The 27,763-nt window shown below is 61.6% G+C and overlaps 1 protein-coding gene across 8 annotated transcripts; it reads right to left on the reverse strand.

Annotated features, from left to right (window-relative positions):
* Positions 1-1,392: 1,392 nt before the first annotated feature.
* On the reverse strand, positions 1,393-27,757 carry PLXNB1 (plexin B1). Of its 8 annotated transcripts, none has more exons than XM_059160796.1 (38): positions 27,604-27,757; positions 22,980-23,032; positions 21,202-22,314; positions 20,349-20,531; positions 19,877-20,005; positions 19,679-19,779; positions 19,259-19,391; positions 18,810-18,966; positions 18,459-18,567; positions 18,268-18,376; positions 17,183-17,869; positions 16,852-16,974; positions 16,542-16,664; positions 16,179-16,272; positions 15,931-16,103; positions 15,623-15,774; positions 13,104-13,209; positions 12,823-12,959; positions 12,380-12,556; positions 12,012-12,183; positions 11,580-11,822; positions 10,645-10,821; positions 10,420-10,568; positions 9,812-9,912; positions 9,492-9,709; positions 9,158-9,336; positions 8,951-9,017; positions 8,543-8,689; positions 7,676-7,844; positions 7,276-7,379; positions 7,117-7,201; positions 6,707-6,879; positions 6,356-6,516; positions 6,104-6,251; positions 4,437-4,501; positions 4,218-4,293; positions 3,330-3,404; positions 1,393-2,148 (listed from the first exon to the last, which is right to left on the reverse strand). In XM_059160796.1, the coding sequence occupies exons 3-38, from the start codon at positions 22,306-22,308 to the stop codon at positions 2,044-2,046; spliced, it is 6,414 nt and encodes a 2,137-aa protein (XP_059016779.1). In that variant the 5' UTR covers positions 22,309-22,314; positions 22,980-23,032; positions 27,604-27,757; the 3' UTR covers positions 1,393-2,043. The 8 variants fall into 8 exon arrangements, with proteins under 8 accessions (XP_059016779.1, XP_059016785.1, XP_059016780.1 ...); XM_059160802.1 differs by having other exon boundaries at positions 21,202-22,160; positions 27,604-27,756; XM_059160797.1 differs by lacking the exon at positions 27,604-27,757 and adding an exon at positions 27,409-27,476 and having other exon boundaries at positions 22,980-23,033.
* Positions 27,758-27,763: the final 6 nt, after the last annotated feature.

The raw sequence follows: 27,763 nt of genomic DNA on the forward strand, positions 1-27,763 counted from the left end.
TTGCCTGGACAATTATTCCAGTATTTAAAGTGGAGAAAGTTCATGTAGGAAGGCAAGTCACTTCCTAAACCCCTGAAGGCGCCCCAGGCAAGAAACAGGGTCCCATTGCACACTAACATGATTGTGTGAGATACCAAGCCACGAGAGTACGCGTTTGCCACCTTGATTGGAAACACAGGAAGACGCTGGTCAGTTTGGCTGACAAGCATGTGATGCTGAAATGGGGCTGAAATGAGGCCAGACCCAAGCGAGCAATCACAGAGCTGTTGGAGCTCTCCGTTCTCAGCTGTGGCGTCGGAGTGAGGACTTAGACATTCCTGCGTTATCACGGACATTTTCATTCTCTGCTTTATCTAGAACAACGTTCTGAGAAGGCTGAGACGTGAAGTGAACGACTCAGAGCACGTCCTCCTCCCGGGCACGCAGGCACCTGGTTTCCTCGTTCTGAAGCACCAAAGCTCCCAGGCTCGCAGAGGATGGGGCCTGACTGCTGACCTCTCTGAGGGGCAGAAGTGGGGAGGGAGTGGCTTCGGGGCAGAGAACAGCAGCTGTGACCACAGCGGGCACAGACAGATCAGCGTGGCTCCCGCTGTCTCAGGGGCAAGGACTCTGAGATGGCTTTAGGGCCCCAGAGAGGAAAGGAAGGGACTCCTCTTGGAATTCTATCAGCCTCAGTCTCTTCAAACTCTGTGAAGACCCAAGTGGCAAGTGGGGATTCTGGTCAGAAGGGAAGAGAGCCTGGGGGGTCTCTGGGCTTGGGGAGTAAGCAGAGAGCCAAGGGGGAGAGGCTTGTCAAGATTTGAGGGTGTTCCTATTTGGCCGGCTGGCCTCCTGCCGAGGCCAAAGGTGGTCTGAGTCAAAGGGGCATCGAGCCCCAGACGGACAGGCCCAGCCCGCAACACAAGACCCGACCGAGACAGTCTCAATGCTCACCTCCAGCTGTGAGTCAGGAACCACCCAAGGTGGCCTTCACACAGGCGGATGGTTGGGTCAGACCTCCCGCCCCGGAAGCAAACGTCCCAGGCAAGAAGGGTGTGGGGAGCCAGGAAGCAGGAGTACAGAGAAGCGGCCTAAGACCCACTGTGCCTGGAGTCACCTGTAGTAGTCCTCCTCTCCAGTTCCTCTCAGACGACAAGACAACAGGATGGCAGCCTGAGAACATCTGTGCTACAGACGAAGCAGGGCCCCTGATGGGACTCAGACCGGCCCCCAATGCCCCGCCTCGGGTTGCAGGCTCCCCAGCCCATCCTGGATGGGGTGACGAGAACCGCCCCCCCCCCACACACACGTGACCCAGGGTACAGATCCCACCTCCCTCCAGGGCCTTCCAAGGCCGGCTGCCACCTCCTATTAGGGGAGGGGCTGGGCTGAGCCCACACATCAGACGCCATGCAGTGTGTTATCCTTTAATGAAGATCTGGGTCAGTGGGGCCACCACTCTCCCCCGGGCGCCTGCAGCAGGTGGCCCTCACCACGGGCTGCCTCTGAGGCAGGGTGGCCTGGAGGCAGCAGGCCCCGCGGAGGGGTCAGTTTGCAGCGGCCTAGCAAAGGCATTCCTCTCTCGGACCTAGGAACGGGACAGCAGCAACAAGGCCAGAGGCAGCTAAACTGAGGTCAGGGATGATAGAGGAGGGCAGGACAGGAAGTGGGGCTCTTCTCCTCCCCCTCTGCATCCCAGCGGGATAAAGGCCAGTGTACAGGAACAGTACAGTCTCTCCAGGGGCTGGAGGCCCCACCAGCCACTCTCTGGAAACCCTTAGTCCCTGACTCCCCACAGACTGACGTCACACACAAAATAGCCCACAGGGTCACTGGGCTCAGGGAGCAGGCTGGGCCCCACCCAATCAGCCTCAAGGCCCCAGGCCTGCGAGGCAGGTCCAGCAGGGCCCAGGCCAGAGCCCCCAGGGGAACTGGGAGCCACCTTCCACTAACTCGGCTTGTCAGGCACTACATACAGGCATCTAAGAAGGTAGTTTCTCCCTCACGGCTCCGGGGCCGCCCAGGCAAGGCTGAGGCAAATGCAGGCCAGGGCTGGCCAGGTCCCTACAGGTCTGTGACCTTGTTCTCCACAGCAGCTGCGATCTGCTGGAGCCGGTAGCCCAGCTGCATCTTCTGAGCTGTGCCGTCCTCCTCCAGGGCAGTGATGATCTGCAACCAAGACCAGCCGGTCAGGGGTGCCCGCCACCACCTTTCCCTGTGCTCGTCCACGGGCTGCCTCAAATGCTGCGGCCTGGTGGGGGGCGGGGGCCTGGGAGCACAGCGAGTCCCCTCACCTCCTCAGAGCTGGGCTGGTGAGGTCAGCATAGGGTTTTAAGGATTCCAGAGGTGAGAATGAGGTACTTTACTCAGTACTTAGCACCCATGGTAATAAGCATCCACCTCCACGGGTAAGATCGCGCTGAGTGGAGGCCACCTGCACCCACCATGCTGACCTTTTCGCCACGAACCCTCTAGAAGCCCTGTTTCAGCCATCGCGGCTCCCCTTGTCCACCACGCAAGAAGCATTTCCTAACTTCCTATTGCCAGGCACTGGGCAAGGAGCAGGGACCCCGCGACGGTGGGCCCCATGCAATCCTGCCCTCGGAGAGCTCCCCGACCCCACACCCACAACTACAGAAGCACAAGCGGGGGCTGCCACAGGGGGCACGGCAGGGCCCGGGAGAGGCCTCCAGATGCCTCACACCCCACCCCCTGCCTCCCTCATGCAGGGGCTTGCGCTGCTGGAGCAAAGTCGCTGTGCCCGCATTCACATCTGTGCGTTCCTCGTTTGTGGCATGACTGTCCTCACTCCAGGCCTGGGCCACGAGGCAGGCTCCTCATCTCTAACAGCAACAGCCACGCCGCAGGTGCCACACAAACACTGGGGTGTGCGATTCTGGCAAGCACCTAGCTGGCTGACTCGTGGGTGCTCTGATCTCGAGGCCCAGTCCAGGAAGGGCCCAGACAGCCCCCTCGCTGGCTCTGCTGTGCCCGCTCCCACCCCCGGCAGGACCCTCCCCGCTGGCAGTGCAGGGAGCCCAGAGGTGGCCATGCTCGGCATGCTGCCACTGCAGACTCAGGAGGGATGCGAGTCAGGGCAAGGTCGGGATATGGGTGGCAGCTGTGTGTCCCTCCCAGCATGTGCCCCCCTCCACCTCCAGGCCACGGCAGATCCTCAGCAGCTCCTCCCCAATGCCTGGGATCCCTGTTGCCACCGAGGAGCCCAGACCGAGGGCACAGCCAGGTTAGAGCACAGCCAGCACCAGTGCACACCCTGCTCCATGCCCTGGGGACCATGAGTCCCGCCCCTTTCTCCATCAGGCCCCGGGGCTCTGTGCGGGTTTGCCCACCTGGTCATAGTACTTGTTGATGTACTTGTAGAGCTCGTGGAGGGCCACTCGTGCCCCAAGGTCCCCAGAGTAGTTCTAGGGAGGAGACAAGAGATGAGAGATGAGGGGTGTCACCAGCCCCTCGGGGGACGAGGCAGCAGAAGGGACAGGTATTGCACAGGAAGCCCCATGAGCACACCAGGGGTCCCGGGTCTGCAGCGTGAATAGGGCCTGGCTCTCTCCCCTTGAGGCGCCAGCTGGGAGCCTGGGGTCCCAGATGGTGGCAGGGCCCCGTGGGACAGGTGCTACTCCCAGGCTGTGACCCAGGGTCAGTCTGCTCTGATCTCCCTCCTGTCTCCTGTGAGGTCACACTAGGCCCCTCTATGGGGCCATCTGGGAGTCTGTACCTCCTCATCAGGGCCACGGGGTTACGATCACCTGAGCTATGAAGCTCCTGGGGGGTCAGGTGAGCACACAAAGCCCCCCCATGCAGCACCACCACCTGTTGTTACTGGGTGTGGTTTATGGGCACATCTACACCCCTGAGGGCAGCAGAGCAGTATGGAGGCAAGAGTAGGCCAGCATGGGCCTCCTGGGATGATGCCAGCCACCTCACTGCCTGGGACCCATCGTCCCCTGACCCCAGCACGGCTGCAGGCCCCCCAGCACCTAGCTGAGTCAGGTTCAGTGGCAGCTGCCCAGACAAGCCTCTGCTGCTCTATAGTGAGGTGCTGGGAGCCCTGATCTTTAGAGTGGTCACTGGAAAATTCCGCATTTCTGCTGATGAGATGGGTCCCACCCCAACCAGCTCACAGGATTGCTGATGTCCCCAGGGCTTCCTGGCAAAAGAGCAGGATCCTCACGGTGGGAGACCTGTGCCCAACCCAAGAAGCAAAGGGAGGGCCATACCCGAGACAGCTCAGCCAGGATGGAGTTCATCTCTTGATCACTGGCAGGGACGGTCTGCCTGATGTCTGCGTAGTACCTGTCAGGGACCATGGGTATGGCGGCTGCTGAGATAATGAGCCATGCCTCACCCCACCAGGGTCCACCCCTGGGCTGCAGCCACAAACCTCCATCCTTCTGTCCACCCATCCCCTTTCCAGATCCACTACCTCACCCTCCTACCTTTCTACCATCCGTTTGTAACGGGGAATATCTCGAGCATATAGAAGTTTGTTGATGGGGGAGTCCTGGGCAGCAGCAGGAAAGAAAGAGGAGAGCCCCTTAGGGTGACCGACTGTCCCGGTTGTCCCCCATTTCGAATATCCCCAGAACCCCTCGGTCCCAGGCATCTGGGACAGTTGGTGCCCCTGGCCCATTTCCTTCTGCAAGGACCTCCTCCGCTCCTCCCCCCCGCCCCACCGATGTCCAGCCTCTGCTCCTGTCCCCCCAAGCTTCTCTCCGAATCATTCCACAGTCATTTCTCAGCTCCATCCGCCTCCACCTGCATCCAGCAGGGAGGAGACATGCAGGCCAGGAGGGTGCAGCAGCGTGTGGGGCCCTGATGCTGCTTCTCCTGGTGCTGCTCATTCCCCAAGTAATCATCTTCAAGATCAGGAAACTAACCCCACTATTTAGTAAATGGCCCCACTCCACCTCACCCCGAGTGGCCGAGCTGGCACCTGAAGCAGGTCTCTCCAGTCAGGACCCACAATTTTGACACACCCAGATCCATCCCCCACCACCGAAGTGGGTTCCAGTCCCAGCTCTGCCCCCCAGCAGTGGGCTCTGGGCAGCACACTTCTGTTCTCGGCACCCGCTGCCTCAACCCGAAGCTGCGGGGAGGGTGAGGCAAGATGGCGCCCCTGCGTGGGCAGTGGTGCGAGTCCCTGGGCCGGAGCCAGCACGTGTGCCTACTCAGCCGCTCTCCATAGGGGGACGCTTGGCATTCCTGGCTAGGGCTATTGCTGAGCTACCCGGCAAGCATATGCACTTTTGCTGGCAAGGGGAGGCAGTGTGAAGGTTGGGGAAGAACCCCGCCACCATGCAGCACCCACCCACCGTGGCCCCAGGTCCTGGTGGCCCCCGTGGTTCTCAGTTCACTGTGGACGGAGTGATGGGTACACACGGAACAAAAATGGGTCCCACAAGACAACACTACAGAATAGAACCGAACTTTCTGTTTCTCCACAGAGGCCTAGAGGTCCATCTCTCCAGAGGTAACAGGCTCCCTTCCTGGGCCTGAGGAGCCACCGGCCCTGCCTGCTGGGGGCCTGAGCAGTTGCAGCCATGTGCCCTTATCTGTCATGGGACTCTGCTGGCTCTTACTGCGGTGACAATACCCCGCCACTGCGTGCTACCCGACAGACAGCCCTGGCCCTGACCATCTGCCTCTCAGCTCCTCTCAGCAGCACCTTGCTCCACGCCGGGCACTCGCTGCCCCAGACTCTCCCATCTACACTGCACTGGCAGCCAGACACCTCCTCCACTCCATGTAGAACTGGGAGTCACTCCGGATCCCTGGGCCTCTGGCTACAGTGAGCCCCGACTGGGAGAAGGGGAGCCTGAGGTGACGTGGGGGCCACCAGGTGGACAGGTGGCTTCTACGGTCCCACAACAGCTCCAGGCTGCCTGCTGGATTTGGTTCTGGAGGGGTCATCTCTGAAGACGAGGCCCTGCCACCTCCTGGGAACAAAGCCCGGCCTGGGACTGGAGTCACCAGCCTCCCCCAGCCCTCCTCCTGGACCTTGTCGGCCAAGCCTGGAATCTGGGTGCACACAGCACTGCCCAGCCCCGGCTCCTGCTTCCCCGGCCCCCCGGCGTGTCCTCCACGTCCGGCGAGACCTACTCACCCGGCCCAGCTTGTGGTCGGCAAGCGTGCAGGCATCCATGAACGTCTGCGCGATGACCAAGAGCACGGCGTCCATGTTATCAGATGTCTGCACGTCGAACACAAACTGAGGGTTTTTTATGATGTTGATCCAGAATCTCAGGGGCAGGCTGCGGGTGGGGCAGGCGTGGCCGGTGAGCACTCGGGGGAAGCAGGAGAGGAGACCCCAGCACGCCTGGCCCACCCAGCTCCAGCCACCGCCACCCCTCCCCACCTGTTGGTCTTCCAGATGTGGACGGTGTCCTGGTCGGAGATGCCGTGCTGCTGGGCCTGCTCGTCCAGCAGGTCAAAGAAGTACTTAATAGCAAGTGGCACGGGGCGGCTGGTGCTGAGAATCACCTGGAAGAGGTCGTCCACAAACTTCTGCAGGGTGCCCTGTGGGGGAGGGGAAGCACAAGAGGAGGGAACCTCAGCCCCAGCCAGGCCTCGGACGCCCAGTGGCACCATGCTCATGCAAGCCCCATACCACCCCAAATCCCCTAAGCAGCCGTCCTCCCCCGCAGCCCAGACCTGAGGCCTGGCCTGGCCCTGACCCCAGCCTCCCTCCCCGCCCGTCCTGCCCCACCTTCATGGACAGCAGGCGAGTCAGGTAGATCTCAGGGATGGCCTTGGCTCGCTCGCGCTCCCCGCCCCGAAGGCTGCCCCTCCGAGGCCTGGGGGGCTCCGGTTCCTCACTCGGCTTCACCAGGTGCCAGGGCCGGATGCCCCCCTCATCCACATCCTCCAGCATTGGGGTCCCTGTGCCAAGACCCCACAGCTCTTCACCCCTCATCAGGTATCACCTTCCCTGGGCCCCTAGGGTCCTGCCAACTTCCAGGAGCAGAGGCATGGGTTGAGGGCTTCTCTCAGTGGAAGGGAAGTAGACACACGCCCACCCTAAGGTCCAGAGGACTTTGCCTGTTACTGGGGACTGGGCAAAGAGAGGACAGAGAACAGTGACTTGGTGGGGGCTGGAAGGGGGTGGGCAGTACTCACGCTCTCCAGGGACATAATCCTGGTTTTCCCGGAGAACGTGCTTGGTGAGGCAGGGGACCAGGGCCACGGTCGCTCCATCTGGGACCTGAGGATCACAGCCAGTGACCCCCTCCACCAGCCCCACCCCCCCACCCCTCCTCCTGCTCTTACCCCTCCCACCTTGTAATGCTGCAGGGTGTTCAGGCGCCTCCACAGACCCTGGACCTCCGAAGTCACATCCTCGTCGGAAAGAATGAGATGCCCAGCCACCCCGGACCGCCACTCTGCGAGAGCAAGGTGGGTTGAGGACTCCCGGGACACCCTTCCTGCAGGTGGGGTCTACCTCCTCCTCCACAGGGGCACAGACCCACCATCAGGGGGCAGCCTCACCCCCACGCTCTGCAAAGACTAGGGCTGCGGGCCCTCACCATGTGAGAGGCTGTCCTTGCAGAGGGACTCCACAGTCCACTGCTGCCCCATGCCCACTGAGCGATAGGCCGCCCCTGCAGGGCTGAGCCAGGGCCAGCCCAGCCTTCACTCTGGCTTGGGCCCCCAGGCTACCCTTCTCCACCACCCTCACCGACATCCAGGGTGCGGGGGTCTGGCCGCTGGGCCAGAGGTACTCCTTTATAAAGCTGGTCCAACATCTTCTCTTTGGCCTGGGAGATGGTGTCACAATCCAGGACCTTCACAGGCACCCCCTGGGCCTCTCCCGCGCCAGGCCCCACAGCCAACAGTGCATTCAGGGTCTACGGAGGCACACACGGGAGCAGTTATGGCTCGTGCCACACCTCAGCTGACCGAAATGCAGGGACAGGGACAACCATGAGGAAGCCACTACCTCCAACCTCCAAGCACTGAAGAGTCCTTAATTCTTGTCTCTTCACTGTCCTCAACCCTCCCCCCCTCGACCTGGCCCTGGGACAGTGGCTCCCTCCGCCGTGACCCTAGCACCTAACGCAGTGCACTGGGTAAGTGAAAGGCAATAAAAAACAAGGGAACACAAGGCCCTCTTGACTCAGGGCCCCAGGTTCCTGGCACAACTGAGGCACCCGAGAGAAGCCTGAGTGAGAAGTGAGCCTGAATGAGATTTTCCCAAAGGCACCCCGTGTGGGTCACTGAGGAAAGGCCTGCCCTAAGGAGAAAGCCACCCAGAGGACGAGGTGGCCGGGTCTGACAGAGCTGGCCTGGGCTTGGTGGGCACTGGTCCTTCAGGTCCTCCGCCTCAAGGACTGGCCCTCAAGCTGCTGTCCTGTTAAGCCAGTCTAAAGCCTCTCCCCAGCAGCCAGCCAGAAGTCAGGCCCGCTGTAAACCAGACGCAGATGTTCACCACGACCACCCACGCTCGTCCTCACCAGGGCCTGACCCCGCTGTGCGCGAACACGTTCACATGCTCTGTCCCTCCCCACTGCTACCCTCCTCCCCCCTCTCCCTCCCCCTGACTCACCAGGGGACGGTATTCCACATCCTCTCTGAGAAGGCGGTTGTCATTCAGGGTGTATTTGGCTTTGCCAGTCACGCTGTCCACTGGTCCCTTGTCTACTTGATGCTTAATTCCCCGAAAAAGCATGTACAGAGGCTCCCCTACTGAGTCCTAGGGGAGTGACAGGCTATGAGGACCCCCTGGGGCAGATGATGGGCATGAAACGGAGCTATATGGGGCATGGCCCACGCTGGGGAGGGGGACGGGCCGCAGAGGGCCTAAGGTGACTGAGACTTGCTGGGCAGGAGTGTCCGAGCTGCCTGGGGGCCAGAAGCTGTGTGGTTGAGAGCCCTGCCCCCACCACGGGGGAGGGGGAGTAAGCCCCTCCCACCCTGCCTCCCCCAACCCTGCCCCTACCCCTGCCTCTCTCACCCTGACAAAAGTGTACAGGCAGATGGACATCCAGTTGGTGAGCAGCTTCTCCACCACGGTCTCCGTCCTGGGAGGACAGGAAAGGGCAGGGGCAGGACGGAGAGCCGTCTGAGCTACAGACTCCTCTACCCCAGGCGGCCTGCCTCAGCTCCTGCCTCCAGCCCTGACAGCTCTCCAGACCCCACAGCCTCCGACAGCCACACAGACCTGCGCAGCATCAGCTTCGGGTTCTTGGCCACGTACTGGGCCACCAGGTCACTAAGCAGCGTGCGGAGGATGTCAGTGAAGTACTCGAGCTTCCCATGCAGAGCCACGGTGAGCAGAGATGCCACGTAGGCGCGGTCCCGAGCCGAGAAGGTGCGCTGGCTCTCCAGGGTGTGGATGAACTGGTCCAGGAGACACGATGGGGAGGGAGGGGCCGATTCAGAACGGGAGGGACAGAGAAGGGGCAGGGCTGAGGCCCGAGGGGCGGGGCCAGGAGCCTCCCTCCCAATCTCCCAGCAGTGGAGAGGCCTGGGGCCTGGGGTGGGGCGCTTGGCACCTTGGTGAGGAAGAGCTTGCTGTTGAGCAGGTTGGAGAGCTGCCCCAGCCCCTGTTCCACGGTGGGACGCCTGCTCTCAGGGACACCCAGGTCCCTGTGCAAGGGTGATTCCTGGTGCCCGGGGAAGAAGACCCTCTCAGCATACACCTTATAGTCGAGGAAGGGGATGCCACTGCCCAGTAGGTCACTGGTGAGATCGGTCATCTCGGTCATGAGGTCTGTGGAGCGGAGGAGGCCGGGTTGGGGCTTGGGACCCATGCCATGGGAGGAGGCTTGGCACTCCCCGGAGCATCCTCCAGGCCTCTGCTCGTCAGCCTCACCTGTGAACTCCTTCTTGCAGCGGTCCCGCACACTGCTCTCCAGATTCTCCAGCTGGATCTGGACCTTCTTGTAGTCCCTCAGGGCCTGCTTGCTCTTCCTCCTGTTCAGCACCAAGGTCAGGAAGGGGGAGGCTGGACCAGAACAGAGCCCTTTCTGGTGCCCCGGGCCCAGGCCTATCTACCCCAGCCTCGCCCTGGCCTAGGCTGGCACCGTCTAACACGGCCATGCCCAGCCAAGCCAAGGCGTCGCTCAGAATAATTTAGCCTGTCCCGTCCTGCGCAAGCCCACCTCCAGTCTAGCCCAGCGGTTTAGTCCAGGGATCAACAAACTACAACCAGGCCAAATCTGGCCCACAGCCTGTTTCTGCCAATAAAGATTTGTTGGCACACGGCCACACTCGTGAGTTTGCCTCTCGTCTATGGCTGCTTCTGCACAGTCAAAGCGGAGCAGAACCACAGCAACTGAAGCCACCTGGCCCACGAAAGCCTAAAATCAGTACTCTCTGGCACCTTCCAGGAACATTTGTCGACCCCTGGCCTCGTCTGCCCTTCCTCTAGAGCCACACCCCCCTCGCTGCCCCAGCCCAGTCCCAGCCGGCTGCACCCACCTGTATATGAAGACAATGATGATGACGCCCAGAGCCAGAAGAGAGGTGCCCACCCCCAAGCCCACCTGGGCTGCCATGGGAAAAGCCACGGGGCTCTCGCCATCGTATTGCACGTGGCCCAGGGAGAAGCGCAGGTTCCCCATCTGCACCTACATGGGAAGCATCCAGTGAGCAAGGTTTCAGCACGTGCCCAGGGCCCGGCCCAGCCCACGCCCACCTACTGACCGTGAACTCGGGCAAAGCATCCGGTGTCTCTCGGAGGGCGTGGTGCCGGGGCAGGGGCTGCTCCATGGGGGGCTCGCAGTACAGGTGGTGGCGGGTCAGCGTCTTCACCACACAGGGGCCATCCCCTATCATGGCCACCACCTCCTCCTTGGACATCGCAAGGTCCAGATTCTCCCCCTGGAACACGAGGTCACTGACAGATTACTCAGAACTCTTCCCTAAGGGGAGGAGCTGGTGGTCACTCAGATCCCATTGGGGGAAGGACAGTCCTGACACCCCACCCCCACCCCTGGCGCAGCACTGATGATGCCTCAGCACTCTTCCCCTGTGGGGGAGGTGGCCGTCTATGGTTATCTCCCAAGTTGCCCCCGACCCTCTTCTGCCCTTCCCGTTCTTCTTCCCCACACTTTCACTCCTCCAGAGCTAAAAATCTGGGCAATCTAAAGTCGCCTCCCCAGCCCTGACACACAGTTACTCACAAAGCCAGAGCCCCTACTGCGTCTGTGGGCCAGTGGTACACAACGGTGGGCTGTCCACCCACAGCCGTCCGGGATGCCCAGCTACTGCACATGTCCGAGCCCATGCCAAGGGCCTGTCCACATTGAGCCAGGCTGCCAAACGGGCATCAGCCCAGGCACCTACTGTGTACCATGCCCCCAGCTATTGTGTGTGCCAGACCATTTACATACTGTCATTCAGACTCCTGCCACAGAATGTGTTGGGACCCAGGCGGCAGGACCCAAGCTCCCGCCCGACGCGGCAGGCTAGGCAGCCCCCACCAACCCCTCAGCCCTGGCCACATGAAGGGTGAAGAGCCAGATCTGTCCTCTGGCTCTTGCTCTGCTGCCATGCACCCCCCACTCCCAGTCTCCCTCAGCAGCAATGTCCAGCAAAGCGAAGGGTTGCGCGGACCCACATGTGAGCAGACACAGTACCTCCACAGAGAGCACGCTCCCGGGCTTATGCCGAAATGGCATGGTGGGGTCCTCGGGGTTGAGGGGCTGCAGGATGGGGTCGGCCTCATAGGAGAAGGGTGTGGGGCTCAGCATGGCGAAGTCAAAGACCAGGTTGTCGAGGATAAATTCCACCCGGACCCAGGGGTCCTCGGGCAGGCCTGGGAGGGCAGGCGTGTGGCACGTGATGAGCTGAGAGGAGTTCACGTGGCACGGCTCCTCAAACTGGGGCAGAGGGAGGAAAGACAGGGAGGATCCGTTGAGGGCCATGCAGGAAGGGGGTCCAGCAAGGACAGGGAGAGCGCCGCTTTGGTACCCGCCACCCACAGCTGTACACAGGGTTGGGAGTGGGGGGGACACGGGGGACAGCTAGCCCCAAGGGTCTCCTCGTAGGGACGCCCGTGGGTCTCCTACATGATGGCCACCACAGGAAGCCCCAGGGGAGCATGGCGTCTCCGGGATCACGCGGCGCCTCCGCCCAAGCCCCTGGCTGGGCAGCAGGGCTCTTGGGGCCACAGTCACTCGGATTCTTGGTGTCTGTACCACATCCAAATTCTGGCCACGGACCCATATCTTACGTCCTCCGCTGCAAGACAGACCATGAACCGTGGGTGGCTTTTGAGAACCCGCCTAGCCCAGCCCAAGCCACATGGTCCCTCTCCCTGCCATTGGCACGGGAGTCACAACGCCCACAGGAAGCCCTGCAACCCCTCCATGCCCTACAGCTGCAAAGACATCCCCCCCACCGCCAGCACATGGCATGCAGCCACTTGGCCCAGCACCTGAGGAAGCTCTTCGTGGGGCCGGCAGAGGTGACATTGGGGTCTGATGTGTACTCGAACTGGCTGTGTTGAAGCCTCCGCTCAGTGGCCCCAAACCACACAGCCACAGGAAGCGTGGCAGGCATAGGGCGGGGGCTGGTCTCACACTGCAGCCGATCGGCCTGCTGCTCCAGCAGCCTACGGAAGGGAGGGACTAGTGGAAGGCGGGCCAGGACACAGGGCCCACTCAGGCCTCCACTCGCTTCCCTCAGAGCCCACTGAGAGCTCCACAGGTGACCCTGGAGGCCGCCTTCCCACAATAGCCCCAGTTTCGGGAAGATTTGGCCACTTTCTGCTGGAGCAGACCTGACCCTCTCCCCCACTTCCGGTCTCCCCAGCATCCTGCCCCTCTGTCTTCTCCCCGGAACACATGGATTTTGGGAGAGTGAGGAAGCAGCCCTCACAGGTGACAAGGCTGGTCTCCAACGACAACTCGGAGGTCCTCCAGCCGCCCAGTCAGGAGCTTGGAGCCATGCAGGGTCAGATGGGTGCCCCCGGCTCTGGGGCCCCGGGTCGGGAAGATGGAATACACCTTCGGGTCCTGTGGGAACAGGGGTAGGGAGAGATAGGCAGGTATGAGGCCACCCACAGAGAAGCCAGGGGAGCCTGAGGCAGACAGAAGGGCCTAGGGTGGGAAGCCCCAGGAAGGCAAAACTAGATGGGCTTGGCGGGGGAGCCACCTCACCTGGTAGGCAAAGTCGTGCTCTGAGATGCCACGTCCTCTTCCTGGCACCTCCACCGTCACCGTGCCAGCTACCTCCCCGCCGCTGGCCTCAGTGACGCACACGAAGCTGTGGGCACAGGGCAGGCTGGGGTGCTGGGCCACACCAAGAGCTCCCTCAAATGGACTCAGCTGCCCCCTCCTTGCCCCCACTCAATCAGGTGTTCTTCCAGCTCCTGAATTTGACAGAGATCCTCTTGCTTTGGAGGGAATGCCTTATGGCACTCCAGGGGGCTCTGGCCCCTGCGAATTCCTATTCACAGTTTCAGTTATTCAAATCCAACCCTGAGGCCCCCCTTATGAAGGGGAATCCTCCTCTCTCTGTGGCACAAATTTATAAGGAGCCCCGGAGGGCTGGCTGTAGGATGAGGGGTTGAGCTAATACTTGGCCTAACCACCACCACGCGTGCCACACCACTCGCAAAGCAGTGGCAACCTGATTTCCTCATGAAAAAAAAGTCCCTGGAAGCCTCTATTCAGGTCGGGGGACAGACGGAAAGGGAAAGTGAACAATCTCAGAAAATGCTGGTTCTCGGCCAGAAAACAAGCTTGGGGCAAATCAATTTCCCCAACATGAAGCTGGCAGCGGCGAGAATCCGTGACATGGTCACACTCACTGCCAGCACGTTGGAAAACAGAACAAGTGATGTGTGAAGTACCCAGGAGAGGCTCCAACTAGCGAATATTTTAATCTCTTTATAAATCACTTTGCAAGTTACCTTTGTCTCATGGTTTTAAAATCATTAACAGTCTAGACGATCACCTCAAGTTTTTGGTCATAACACACTGGAGGGGGAAACCACGTGTGCCAACAAAGTCTGGTTTACTTTTAATTTTTTTAAAAGATTTTACTTATTTACTTGAGAGTGAGTGAGCAAGAGAGAGAGCACAAACTAGGGGGAGAGGCAGCAGGAGAGGGAGAAGCAGGTTCTCAATGAGCAGGGAGCCCGACGCCGGGCTCAATCCCAGGACCCCAAGATTAGGACCTGAGCCGAAGGCAGACACTTAACCAACTGAGGCACTCAGGTGCCCCCCAATGTCTAGTTTAAAATACTTATTACGAGGGGGTGCCTGCGTGGCTCAGTCAATTAGAGTGTCTGATTCTTGATCTCAACTCTGGTCATGATCTCAGGGTCATGAGATCAAGCCCTGCGTCGGGCACCCCATTAAGCATGAAGCCTGCTTAAGATGGTCTCTCCCTCAGCCCTTCTCCCCCACCTCGACCCCATTGCCACTTGCACACATATGCGTGCCCACTCACTCTCTAAAAATAAATAAATAGGGGAGGTGCCTGGGTGGCTCAGTGATTAAGCCTCTGCCTGCGGCTCAGGTCATGATCTCAGGGTCCTGGGATCGAGCCCCATACCGGGCTCTCTGCTCAGTAGGAAGCCTGCTTCTCTCTCTCTCCCACTCTCCCTGCTTGTGTTCCCTCTCTCACTGTGTTCCTCTCTGTCAAATAATAAACAAAGTCTTTTAGAAACTAAATAAATAAATATTAAAATAAATAAATAGGGATGCCTGGGCAGCTCAGTGGGTTCAGCCTCTGCCTTTGGCTCAGGACATGATCCCAGTGTCTTGGGATCAAGCCCCACAACAGGCTCCTTGTTCAGTGGGGACCCTGCTTCTCCCTCTGCCTGCCGCTCCCCCTGCTTGTGCTCAAGCATGCACGCGCTCTCTTTCTCTGACAAATTCTTAAAAATATTTTTTTAAATATTAAAAAAATAAATAAAATCTTCAAAAATAAATAAATAAAATACAGATTACCAAAATAAATAAGATACAAATTATGGGGTCCCAGCATGGGCCTACTCAGTCCAGATCTCTGAGGGTGGGTACGAAGGACCCATTCCATGGTGGCTTTGGACAGGCTGTCCGGGTAACCCAGATATTCAGCTGGGTTTGGGATTTGCTGATCATGGATATCACCTTGGGAGTGTCTTATGTGGGCACCTTTGGGACCCTGCAACTGCCAGCCAGGCTACCATGGGCCAGAACCTCTATCAGCTGCAGGCCTGGGAAGGCAGCTGGGGTCCCAGGGACCGGACTCGGCAGGCGGGCCACAAGTCTGTCATCCTGAGGTGCCCTCCTGCAGCAGTGCCTGGGACAGAGAGGGCAGCTGGCGGACAGCAAGCCCCTGAGCATAGTCATCTGGGATCTGAGAACCTTGCTACCACAACTACGTCCCTGGTCACCAGAAAGCCAGGTGAAAACACCTGGACGGGGCCATCTGTCAGCTCTAGGTAGAGACAGGCCTAGGCCCAGCAGTGACTCCCCGGCAGCCCAGGCCAGGAACATGCACACCTGTGCACAAAGTGGAGGCGAACGCTCCAGGGCCTCAACCCTTGCTCTGAGGCCCTGCGGCCAGAAGCAGGGAAAGGGGGAGAGGGAAGGACAGATGAGGAGTGGGTGGGCGGCCAAGTGCAGGAAAGCCCACCAGGGAGCCCGTGAGGTGTGCCGAACTCCCGCTGGTCCAGCTAACTCACCTACTAGAGACCTCGTACTCCAGAACGTCCACGGCACAGGGCACCCCGGCCACCCTGACCGTGTTCTGTACGTCCTGCACGTGTTGGCCCAGATTGGAGCCCCTGATGGTGACACGGGTGCCTCCGTCCACAGGCCCAGTCAGTGGCTCCACCTGTTCCAAGACATGGACTTGGAACACTTCCACCTGGCAGTCACCCCTGGGCAGCCCGGGGATGCAGACCCAGCCTCCCTCCTTCAGGCCTCCTGCACCCCTGCCCTCCCTCTAAAGGCAGTGGTGAGGAAGGGACACGCCAGCACTGCAACACACCGAGTGGATGAGGGGGGCGGGGCACTGAGCGGCCACAGCTTCGGTCTCGCCACACGCCTCCTGGGCCACGCAGCGTGGACGCTCCCCCTTACACCACACGCAGCCGTACTGGGGCCTGGCAGTTTGGCAGCGGCTGCAGTCCCCATGTCCCACAGAGCAGTCGTACAGCACCACTGGAGAGAGCAGAGACAAACGTGAGAGGCGGGTGTAGAGGAGTCCCGCGGCCCCAGAGGCCCCCACTAGCTCACCATGCAGCCCGTCGGCACTGTCCACACGCAGACGGCCAGCCCGACGCAGAAACAGCCCCACGCGCAGCTCTGGCTGCAGAGCCTCATAGCTGAACTGCAGAAATGGGAGTCGGGTCAGAGCCTGGGGCCGGGGGAGGCATCAGGCCTGGAGGGGGCATGGTCACAGAAAGGACCAAAAGGACTAGTTATCGGAGCACCAGGTCAGAGGTCAGAGTTGGGAAACAGGGACCCCAAGGCACACAGGGTCAGAGGCCAGAGCCGGGGAATGCAGATTCCCACGATGAACGTGGCGTGGCCAGCTGAGGTCAGTGGCCGGCCCATGGTCAGTGCATCCTCGCCCACCCCGGCACTTGTGACCCGCACCTGGTGCCGCCGGCAGGTCACACGACACTGGGTGTCTGGAGGAGGCTCGCACTCCACCCAGGCCTCGACCACCACTTCGCGGCCCTCCAGCTCCATCACACACTCACTGTCTCCTGGGCTGTCCTGGGGGCAGATGACACAGTTGGTGGGGCAACTGGAGGAGCTGGACCCAGTGAGCCCTGCCAGGGCCCCTCACAGAGCCCCCGGGTTGGGACGGAGGGCCAAGCCCTCCTCTTGCATTCCAAGGCTTGCGTACAGCTGACCAACAGCCAAGGAGGCCACACATCCACCTGCCACAGGACACACTCACCTGGAGGAGGCCCAGGTTTCTGCCCAGCAGCTGGACTTCTCGCTCCACGTGCACTGGCATTAGCATGGAATCCTGAACGCTGTCTACACAAGGGCAGGCACTTGGCCCCCGGTTCACCTCCTCCTGCAGACACCAAGATCAAGGCAGTCTATGGCGCCCACCCGGTCAACTTGGAGGCTCCCTGTGCAGAACCCAGGGCCCAAGGCCAGCGTGGAGCTGCAGAACCCACTCTGCCCCTCGATCCCTCCTGATGCAGGATCGCAAGGCAGGTAAGGTGCGCGTCTGCCCTGTGTCCCCTCCCCTGAGGCCTCCTTCCTGGGCTGGGCCTCACCAGCTCCCAGAGCCCGGGGGTGTCGTATTGGTAGTCGAGGCTGGACAGGAGGATGAGGGGGGCGGGAGGGCCCTCGTGCTCAGCCGAGTCTCCATCACCTGAGAGGAGGGTGGAAGTGGAGAAGGCGGGCGTGTCACCCCCCGTCCACTCGTCCGCCTCAGGCAGCTCGCCGCCTTCTCTCGTGAGCCAGTCCGGGGCAGGTTTCACGGAGCCAGCGGCCCCTGGGAAAGTGGTGGTGGGAGCAGTGCCGGGGGGCTGGTCCAGGAGTGCCGCAGAGGGGTCGGCCTCGGGGCCGGGGTCTGCAGGGGCGGGGGGCAGTGCTGCTGCATCTGAGGGCGATGGGTGGGAGGCCGAGAGGTCCTCGGGTGTGGCCGTGGGTCCGGAGTCAGTGGGGGCGGGGACAGCAGTTCCAGGTCTGTTGGGGGGGTCGGGAGGGGGAGGTTCCTCATGGAGAGGTGACTCTGTGGAGGCGGAGGCAGGTACCGGACCAGGACCCGCCCCTGGCCCCCAGGGGCTGAGCAGGGAAGGCCTGTCCCCAGGTGGGACAGCCGAGGCTGTGGCTGTGGAGGGGACCCCAGGCTCCACGGGAAGGGTGTCGGGAACAGAGGTGACTGGGGCCTGGGGGCTTCTGGGAGGGAAGGGGGTGGGTACATCTCCTGCTGGAGGGGCTGGGGAGAGAAGCGGGCTCTGAAGGGGGAGGCAGAGAAAGACAGGAGGGGCCACTCAGCAGGCAGGCACAGGAGCAGGTGGCAGGCAGGCAAAGGGTGTGTTAGGAGGAAAGGAGACCAAGGGAAAGAGAAACAAAAACAGCCCGTTAATTCTCCAAAGGAGAGAGGGGAGGGGAGGGCAGGCTCCAGGGGCATCTGTGCTGAGGTGGGGCCCGAGGCCCAGACCTCCCCTGCCGCTCAGCCACAAACGTTCTCTCCTGAAATTCCAGGGAGTCCGCCACACACAGCAGCTCCGGGGTGGGGGTGGGGGTGGGGGGGCTCGCGACAGAGCCTCACCTAGCAGGGCAGGCACACAGACCCTGGGCCGTCAGAGACACCCGTGCAACCCTGTGGGGGCCAGCTGGGGGTCCCGCTCACCTGCTGGCTGACCACCATCGGCCCGGCGTCACACGAGGCCTTGTGCGTGCACAGCTGCTGCCAGACACACCAGTTACACCCCCAGCGGCTGCTCACACAAGCCTGGCACCTGCACAGAGTGCAGCCATTGGGCAGGGGTCACTGTGGGGGAGCCCGGGGGCCAGGGGTCAGCAGGGGGGTAGGGGACTCACGGCGCAGACGGGCGGAGCTCAGTGACCGCTACACAGTCATACACAGAGAGCGAAGCTTTGGCAATCACCACAGCACCGAACCTGAGCTCCACGCTCATGGACACATGGTCTGCAAAGCAGGAAGAGAGGGCCCAGGGTGAGTGGGGTTCACACCCCTTAGCAGAGGGGAGCACCCAGGGTCTGCAACACGGTCCACAGGGCACGAAATGGGCAGTTGAGGGGACTCAGAGAAAGGTGCTACTTCAGGGCTCCCTGCCTGGATTCACGCCTCACCCCAACTGCACCCCTTGGAGCAAGAAAGGAAGAGGGTGGGGCTCCCAAGCCCCAGAGGTGGCCCCTTCTCTCACCCACCGGCTCCTCTTGGCAGTGCTGGGGCCTCACTAGGGTCTGGGGAAGGGCACATCACACCGGCACTGGTCAGCAGGGCGGGACTCTGGTGATCCCCAAACTGGCAAGAATACGATTCTCCTGGCCACAGAGGCGGCAGGTCAGGCACTGACAGGAAAACCTGCCAAGAGAGGCCAGGCCAGGCTGTTGGAGCCACTGGGCAGCAGGCCAGGGCCTGTTTCCAGGGCAGCCGAGGTGAGCAGGCTCAGGGGCTAGTGGCCCCTGAGGGCTGGCGGGCCCCAAGCCTTCATAAACGCCCTCCAGCCTGGATTAGAAACAGAGAAAGCAAGGCCTCAAGAGAAATGACTGGTGGAAGGCCACGTGGTATTTGGAGCACTTGACACTAAAACGTGGAGTATTGACCCATCACCAGAGCCCTCCCCGTGAGGGACGCGCCCGCCCAGCTCCTTCACCTCTCTCCGCTCTTCTCGGCTGATGTTGGCGGGACTCATGGCTGCCACGTGCAGACAGCCTAGCTCGGGCTGGAAGCTCCAGAGCCACCGCTCTGGGCCCTGTCCCCGTGAGCACTCAGAGTGGCGACTGCACCTGTATGAAAATAATGGGGAACCACCTTCAGGGGGGCAGGGACACCCCCAGACCTGGGGACCTGAGCAGGAGCCTCAGGTGGGCTGTGCCAGGGCTATGTCTACCCTGGCAGGGCACTGATGCCCAGAATGGAGGATGGAGGAAGGAAAGTAGGGCGTCCAGGGAGCAGGGGTTGCAAGTCAAAGATCAGTGATGACCAGGAGTACTGGACAGGGCAATTATGCAGGTGAGGGCAGGAGGCGGGGCTGGGGAATAAGTCAAGGGTCAGGAGTCAGGGGAGCACTGACCTGCCAAGGAGCACACACCACCCACAGTATGGGTCCCTATGAGCAAGACAAGATGCACAGTCCAGGTGTTGACCACAGGAGGCCACAGGAACCTTGAGAAGCTATGACGGTAATCCAAACGCCAGTGACTCATGGGTCCCTGGCACAGCCCCAACACCCCTCCCAGCAGCCAGGCCCCAGCTCCCTCCTGGCACTCACTGTGTTCTGGGTCATGACATACAGATGCTCAAAGGCCCCATCAAAGGTGAGGTCTCTGCTCACAGCAGACCCCTGCTGGATGTTCTGTGTGGAGTACGAGTGGCCATCACTCCCCGGGCCCAAGTAGACCTGAGATCAGAGACAAGTTCTGGGATCCAGGTCCGTGGTCACAAACCCAAGGCCCTCTCCTCTCCCTACAGTGAAGCAATTTAGAAGCAGAGTTTTCTCCTAGGCAGTACAGGTCCTGCCACCCAGCCCTTGAGGAGGAGGTGGGGGAGGTCACAGGTAAATTAACACCCAGCCCTGGGAAAAGAAGCCTAAATCATCTCTCCCAGCCTGCAGGCCAAGGGTGTGTCACAGACCCCCTCATCCTGGCCCCAGGGGTCACAGGTATAGCTCTGCCCAGGCTGGTCACCAGCAGCCTGTTCCCTCCAGACCCTGGGACAGGGCCCACTACCTCCTGTGCACTCACCCTGTGCAGTTGCCCTTGACTGTCACCCAGGAAAGCAATGGTGTGTCCATCCTCTACAGTAACTGCCACAGCTGTCAGCTGAACCCCGGGCCATTCCAGAATGGGCGTGGCTTCCAGTGGTACACGGCTGGCCATGGGGCTGGGTGTGTGATCCGAGCCACAGGGATAAGCATCCAGGGTGTCCTACAGGCAACAAGCCCAGTAAGACCCTCCCTGGACATCCCAATCACCTGGCCCAGCCAGCTCTTCCCAAATGATTCTCTCTTCTCTGCCGGGCCTCCTGGGACAGCCTTATTCCCTCATCCTTCTCCTTGGGAGCCCCTAGAAACCTCACCCTCACCCCAGTCTCTCTGCCTGGCCTTGCCCCAGTTTATGCGCTCAGTCTTCCCCTGGACCACTTGTCCAAAGCCTCCCAAAGCTTGAGTCCTTCTGTCCAAGTCTGCTCCCCTGGGCCCCTGCCACCTGTCCCTCACTCAGGAGGCTGGGTGTGGCTTCTTCCCTGTGTTCCATCCAGAAGCTAGAGCCGAACAAGTCTCAATTTCCCTTGCTCAAAAACTTAAAACAGGGCCCAGCCCCCTACAATCAAGGTCCCTGGCCCACACCCTAGAACCCTCAGTCCCTCCATACAAATATGCCCTCTGCAGTGTCCAGTCCAAGCCCAGTTCCGAACGGCTGGCTCTCTGACCTCTGCACACCACGATTTCGGCAAGGCGTCTTTCCATCACCCAGGCACAAAGGAAGCACATTACCTCTGTTGACCTCATCAGCCCCCACACCACCGCTAGCTCCCCTTCAGAATCCTCGGGCCACCTGCCTAGCTGTGACTGCCAGACAGGGAGGAGCTGGAGCTCACCACCGGCAGCTGTGCGCAGTCTGAATTGACATCGTACTCGATGTAGGCCACCTCCACGTCGTTCTCGGCGCGGCCCTCCCTGGTGTAGCAGGCGTCTCGCGTGCGGTTAGCAAGGCGGTCCACCTCGTCCAGAGGGAAGGCACAGAGGGCAGAGGCTCCAGATGCTCCGGCAGCGGCCGACGGAGGCCGGCCCACGGTTGGTGGAGCGGCCGAGGAGAAGGCTGCGAAGAGTACCTCCCCCTGGGCCTCCTCCAGGGATGTGGCCACAGCCGCAGCCTGGAGCAGCCCGTAGCGGCCCCCCTGGCAGGCCAGAGGCAGCTCCACGTAGGAGTAGTAGTGCTGGTCCCGGAGGCACACTCGGGACACATAGGCACGGAAGGCTCTAGACTGAGCCTGCAGGTCTCGCCGCAGGAACAGGAAGTAGGCACTGGCCCCACGTGCAAAGGCGCTCACGAAGTGGTGGCTATACTCGGAGAGGCGGCCCACGGCCAACTTGGCCGTCTCTTCATAGGAGAAGGCAGTTTGGGGGTCCAGAGGCCACAGGGTCCGGGTTGTGATGGGAGGGATGCCACCCCCCACGCCCCTGCTGGTGTATCCCCGCCCCACAAAGAGAAGGGGCTCCCCAGCCAAGCCCTGGGCCACCAGTCCCACCGTGCTGACCGCAGGGTCATTGGCAGCCACATACTGGGTGTCCCCAGGGCGCTCGGGTCGCAGCAATAGCTGCTCGAGCTGCCCCAGGCGCCGCAGCTCACAGACCCCCTGGTGCACGCTCCCGCACACCACCAGGGCCCCTGGGCTCACCAGGAGCAGCTGGTTCAGGTTGTTGGTGGCCTGGGCTTGGGGGCACTCATCAGGCATCACAGGTGGCAGGCAGTCCCTGCTATCTAGCACGGGGCCAGTAGACACGGCAGCCTCCAGCTGCAGCCCAGGGCTCAGCTGGAACAGGAAGTTGGTGGCCCCTAGGTAGAGAGTGCCTGAAGTGGGATCCTGTGCCAGATGCTGCAGGTGTGTGCCGTTGGGAGCAAAAGCAGCCGGTGGAGAGGGCTGGAGGGCGAGGACCCACCCGGCCCAGAGCGCCTGGAGAAGAGCTGGGCCGAGGGCAGGCATGGTCACCTGGAAAGGAGAGAATTGGAGAACTGATGGGCCACTGGTGGGACAGGGCTATCACACTGCCAAGATGATCCTCCTAACTCAAGGAGTGAGCAAAGGAGGCCTAGGCTTAGATGGCACTATGGTCCAGGATGGCCCCAGGACGGCACACCATCAAAGGGTCAGGACAACTTTCCTGGAAATTTCAACACTGCCCATTTTCTGCAAGCACATTTGTCCCAGGAGGACCTCCATCCTACCCCACCACCCCTTCACCCTGTACCACCCTGTGTCATCACAGAGTCCCAGGGGAAGGGCCAGAGGGCCAGAGATGGGGGAAACATCCCATCCCCAGGGACCAGGGCCTGGAAGAGGCAGCAGCACAGGTGAGGGGAAGGAGGGGCTCAGGGCCCCTAGGAGGGAGAGGACCCCTCTGCACAGATGTCAGCAGCCTGCGGGCAAAGAGGGAGGGCAAGTTCCCATGGGCCATCTGCACATTAGAGCAGAGCAAGAATTAGATGGGGGGCCTTTTAGGCCAGGAATCCAGAAGGAATCCATAGAACCAATGGTGAAATGAGGTTGAGGCTGCCAGGGCTGGGGCCTGAAAGACTGGACACCACCTCGGAGAGCGCTAAGAAGAAGCGGGACTCACACTTCTCCCAGGTGCCTAGGTTTGTAGTCAGGCTCACCTGGCAGGGCCGGCTGGATCAGGAGACAACAGCATGACCTGTGTGGGAGTCACCTAGCCAGGAAGATAGCAGAGCATGAAGCTGGGGGCTGGGCTGCAGGCACGTGGGAGCCCGGGCTCCCCTTCCCGCTGCCCAGCCTGCCAGTGGAACTGGGCCCAGCCTGGCCCTCGGCCACCAAACACATTCCAGAGGGGACGCCTCCTCAGAGCCCACACAGGGAGGGGGAGGGCAGCGGAACCAGGCACCCTCAGGGCCTGGGAAAGGGCAGCTAGGAAGGAGCCCCGTGGTTGGCAGCCCCCCCCCCAGCATCACCCTGTTCCTCTGCAGCCCCTTCTCCCTTCCATGCACTCCCTTTTCACCTTCTGCCCCAAATCTGCCAGGGCACCCAGGTCCATACCCTCCCCAGGGGCCAGGGACTGTCCTAGTCCAGACTGACACCAGCACATGAGCAGACATGGGCTTGCACACCCCAGGAAGCACACATGCTGCCGGCCCCACGTATGCACACGCACACACAAGCACACAGGCCCTAGCACAGGTGCAGACGCATGCAGGCACAACGTGTCCACACATAGACGCACGCAGAAACACAGGCCACATACGCCCCCACCCCCGCTCAGACACCTGCGCAAAGACACAACCTCCTTATACAAACATGTACGTTGCACAGACAGGCATTCCACAACGAGCGCATGGCACACCCACCCACATTCAGATTCCCCCACACACGGATTCATGCACACTTCCCTGGTTCGAGCCCTAAGGCCTACAGGGCCGCAGAAGCTGGCGCATCTCTTGCTATTTCTTCTCCTGCAGGTCAGAGCAGAGCCAGGGCCCAGGGCTGGGGCAGGGGGGAGCGGGGGGAGGCTTGTCCCAGAGGAAGTCACCATGTCCAGCTGTGTTCCCCATCCCCAGGGCCACCTCAGAGCCTGGGTGCCTGCTCTCCTCCCAGATCCCTCCCTGTAGCCCCCCCACCCAAAGCCTGCAAGGAGGAGAAAACCATGACACCACCATCTTCCCCCACCCCGGGGTGGTTCCCAGCCAGGAACACCAGGTTGAAGAAGTGCTGCTCCCAGGCTGGAAGATACTTTCCCTACTTGCCTCTGCCCAGGCCACGTTGCCTGGCCCCTCCCGCCCCCCAGCTGCCAGGCTGTGTGAGGGAGAGTCTCCCTCAGCCCGGGGTCAGCTCCTCCCAGCCAAGACCCCGCCAAGGTGCTACCGAGACTGTCCCAGAGTGAGAAGGCTGGGCCTAAGTCTCGGAGGAGGGTCCAGCAGCCTGGTGGGAGCAGGGGAGCGGTGGCCACAGCCCAGCTGGGCACTGCTCCCGAAATAGCTTGGGGGTTTCCATTTTTAGTGTGCGGAGAACAGGGCAGCTCTATGGGAGCGGGAACAAGGCTGCCTCTGTTTGCTACCCGAGGGGGTGGGGGAAAGGGGACAGCAGGGAGAGTCGTGAACCTAGGACTATGGCAAGGCCAGGCTCCCAGGAGCCCCCCACCTTGTTTCCAAGGGATGGGAGAAGAGTTTCTTCCTCTGGGAAGACAGGGTCTGCCCGAGGATGGGCAGAGACCATCTCCTGCACTCAGCTACTGCTCACTCCCTCTGGCCACCTCCTCCCAGGGATGTGCTAGGGGCAGAAGGTCCATAGTTAGACCAAGAGTCATTCCATTCACTTACAAACATTTGCTCAGAGCCTACTGCATGCCAAGGTTTTCCAGCCCTCAAGGGGCAGCAACCAAGACACTCCCCAAATGTAAAATCACAACTGGGTCGAGTGGCCCACAGGAAAATGGAAGGGATCAGAATAGCTCCTGGCCAGGCCACAAAGGAGGCTGGAGGCTGAGCAGCTCTGGGAAAAGTGAAGGGCCTCTTCAGTCACTAAAGCACCACCCTCGCCCTTCCCTGTGTACCACAGGTGGAGAAGGGGGAAGAGAGGGGCAAGGACATCTTCTCCGCCCTACTGGGCACTTGGATTCCCCTAACCCTCTGCTACAGGCCAGAGCAGCCTCCAGCCCCTCCAGACTGCCCCTCCTACCTCATGGGATCCTCAAGCAGAATCAGAGCATCTCTCTCCCCTGTCTTTGGAGCAGCCCCAGGCCTGAAGAATAAAGGTCAAAGCCCTCCAGTCCACGCCCTCTTCCATCTAATCCGTGCTGGGGCTCCCCCACAGATGCTATTAGCTTCTGCTGGTCTAACTGTGTGCTGTTTCACACTCCTACCCGCTTGGAATGCCCACTCCCTCTCTATCTGCTTAACTCGGACTCCCAGCCATCATCTCCCAGGAGAGCCTACCCTGTCTCCCCCCAGGCTCCTTATGGTGGATGGAATGGACAAAGCCAGCTACCATCCTGATGGGAACAGCAGCTCTGCCTTGGGCTGAGCCTTAGTTCCGGTTTGTAGAACGGGAGGCAGGACTGCTCCGGCCATTAAATACGGAACAGTGTGTGGCTGGTGTGAGTGGCACCGACCAAGGCCACTTTTCTCCCTGTTCCACCCTCTCCATTCTGGACTTAAAGCTCCTTGCAGGCAAGGAGTGTGGCTTTTGATTCAGAGGTCCCAGCCACTGAGCCAGATATTAGCACAAAGCAAGTGTTTCTTACACGTTGAAAGAAGCCCCATCTCACTGCTGAAGAAATCCAGCCAGTAGGGGAGATATGGGGCCCACACCCCCCTCCAGGCCACTTGGCCTCTCAAAGGGACAAGTTGTCAGGCTCACTTTTATTAATAACCAAGCCAGAGCAGACTGTAAAGGCTGGTTTGGAGCCAGGCTTCGTGTCCTCAACTTGCAGATCACCAGATCTCAGGCCTCCTCCAAACTCCTGGGCAAAGCCTAACCTGCCTGTACTGGGGCCCAGTGCTTGCCTTGAGGTCTCTTCTGAGCCCACCTTTCTCTGGACCTCTTGAGCAGAGCCCACAGCTGCCTAACTTCTTTTTGCAAAGAGAAAGTAGTCCTGGGGCTGTCCTCACCAACCAAAGGGGCTAACAAACTCTGCCCTTCCACCTCTGGAGGGGTGATACTCAGGCCCTCATCTACCAAGTCCCAGGGATCAGTGGGACACTGGCCTTTCCTTCCCCTACTCCTGCTCGGTGCCCAGCGTCCCCGAGGGAGAGATTCATTGACAGTGCTGTAGTGCACACTGTTCTGCCCGCAGCCTGCGTGCTGGGGTGGGGGGGCACCATTTATGCACCACCCCTGAGTGCTCATCACCCACCGTCCGGGTCATGTTGGGGGCTGGGGGGGGGTCCCCCTCTGGGGATGCCTAACACAAGGCTCACAGTCCGCCTTGGAGCGTAGCCTGGAAGGGCTGTTGCACACAGAGGGGGAAGCCTCGACCTCCCCATCGGCCCTTCCTCCCTCCTCCCCCGGCCAAGGGGCAAGGACCCCACCAGCGATCCTGGGAGGGCGGGGAAGGGGCCGGCCGGTCCCGGCAGAGGCGGCGGCGAGGAGGGGGCGCGGAGGAGCAGCTCCACCTCCTCTGTCTCCCAATCGCGTTACAGGCGGAGCCGCCAGAGTTTCCTTCAGTGCGGAGAAGTACGGTCCCAACTCTAAGGACCGCGGCTGCCCACCGCTTCCCCAGGCTGCCCCTGCCCAGCAGCATCAAGGCCGAAGCTGCCCACCTCCCCCCGGGGCCGCCCCGCCCCCCCGCCCCCCCGCCCCCCCCGCTCCGGCCCCCGCACTCACCACCCGACCGGGCCCCGCAGGAGGAGCGCGCCGAGGCGGGCGCCGGCCGCTGCGGGCTCGGGATCTGCGCGCGGCGGTCTCACTGCCCCCTGCCCTCCCCCCACCCCGGGAGGTGGCTCCGGCCGCGCCGCAGCTGTTACCCGGAGACCGAGGGGCGGAAAAGCGCGCCCGCTGCCCGCCCCTCCCGCCGCGCCGCTGCCACCGCCGGGAACAAAGGAGACAAAGCCGCGTCGGCCGGGCCGGGCTTCGCTCCTTCCCCCAGCGCCCGCCGGGCCGCCCTCCCCACCCACCCCCCCGCCCGCCGCCAAGGCCAGGCCGGAAGCAGCCGCGAGAGCCGGGCGCGCGGCCCCGAGCCGCCCGGGACCCCGCATTCCAGCCCTGCGGGCTCCGCACTTGCCGAGGGCGGGGAACTCGACCCCTCCCTGTGGGGGCGCGGGCTGCTCGGCGGCGGTAGCCACGGCAACGCGGGTCGCGGCCAGGCGAGCCGAGTGCCAAGAGCGGAGCCCGGGGCGCGGGCGGCCCGGCGCTACTCCGCCCGGCCTCACCTGCGCGCCTCGCAGGAACCGGAATCCGGAGCCCTCCTGGGATGGGCGGGGCCGGGCGGGGGGCGCGCTCGGCACCCACAGGTGTGCTGGCGCCGCGCCGCGGCCCTCGCCCCTCAGCAGCCCCGCGGGTTCGCCAGCCACCACCGCCGCTCCAGCGCCTCGAGCTCCCTCCTTCCCTTCTGCGGCCGCCCTCTAACTTTCTTTATGAACTTCTCGGCGCCTGGTGTCTCCCCACCGCTCCTGCTCTCCACACTCCCTAATGGCCACCCCCTCCTTCCGGCCCCAAACTCTGGCTGTGCGAGAGAAGCACAGGCTTTGGGGTTGGGCCTGGGTTTGTGGCCACCACTAAGCCTAGTAACCTGACCCCCTCCACCCCCCCATACACGCCTTATTTGCTCACCGACAAATGGAGGTGATGCCACACCTCGCCGGCTGTTAAAGGAGCGCACACGGATTGCAAAGTGCACAAGCAAGGACACATTTACTCCTTTTCCTTCCAGGCCTGTACCTGGACCCACCCTCAGCTGAGAAGCCCTGGGCAAGTCTGGACTCCCTCACTG

The sequence above is a fragment of the Mustela lutreola genome, chromosome 2 (genome assembly GCF_030435805.1).
Source record: "Mustela lutreola isolate mMusLut2 chromosome 2, mMusLut2.pri, whole genome shotgun sequence".
Classification (NCBI taxonomy): domain Eukaryota; kingdom Metazoa; phylum Chordata; class Mammalia; order Carnivora; family Mustelidae; genus Mustela; species Mustela lutreola.

Excerpts from the sequence above, each read along its gene's own strand:
- PLXNB1 (XM_059160796.1), bottom strand. The coding sequence starts at position 22,308 with ATGCCTGCCCTCGGCCCAGCTCTTCTCCAGGCGCTCTGGGCCGGGTGG. Across the intron at positions 18,967-19,258 it reads GCCGAGAAGAGCGGAGAGAG|GTTTTCCTGTCAGTGCCTGA; the intron begins GTGAAGGAGCTG and ends CTCTCTTGGCAG. Across the intron at positions 4,502-6,103 it reads CCGACCACAAGCTGGGCCGG|GACTCCCCCATCAACAAACT; the intron begins GTGAGTAGGTCT and ends GCTGCTGCCCAG.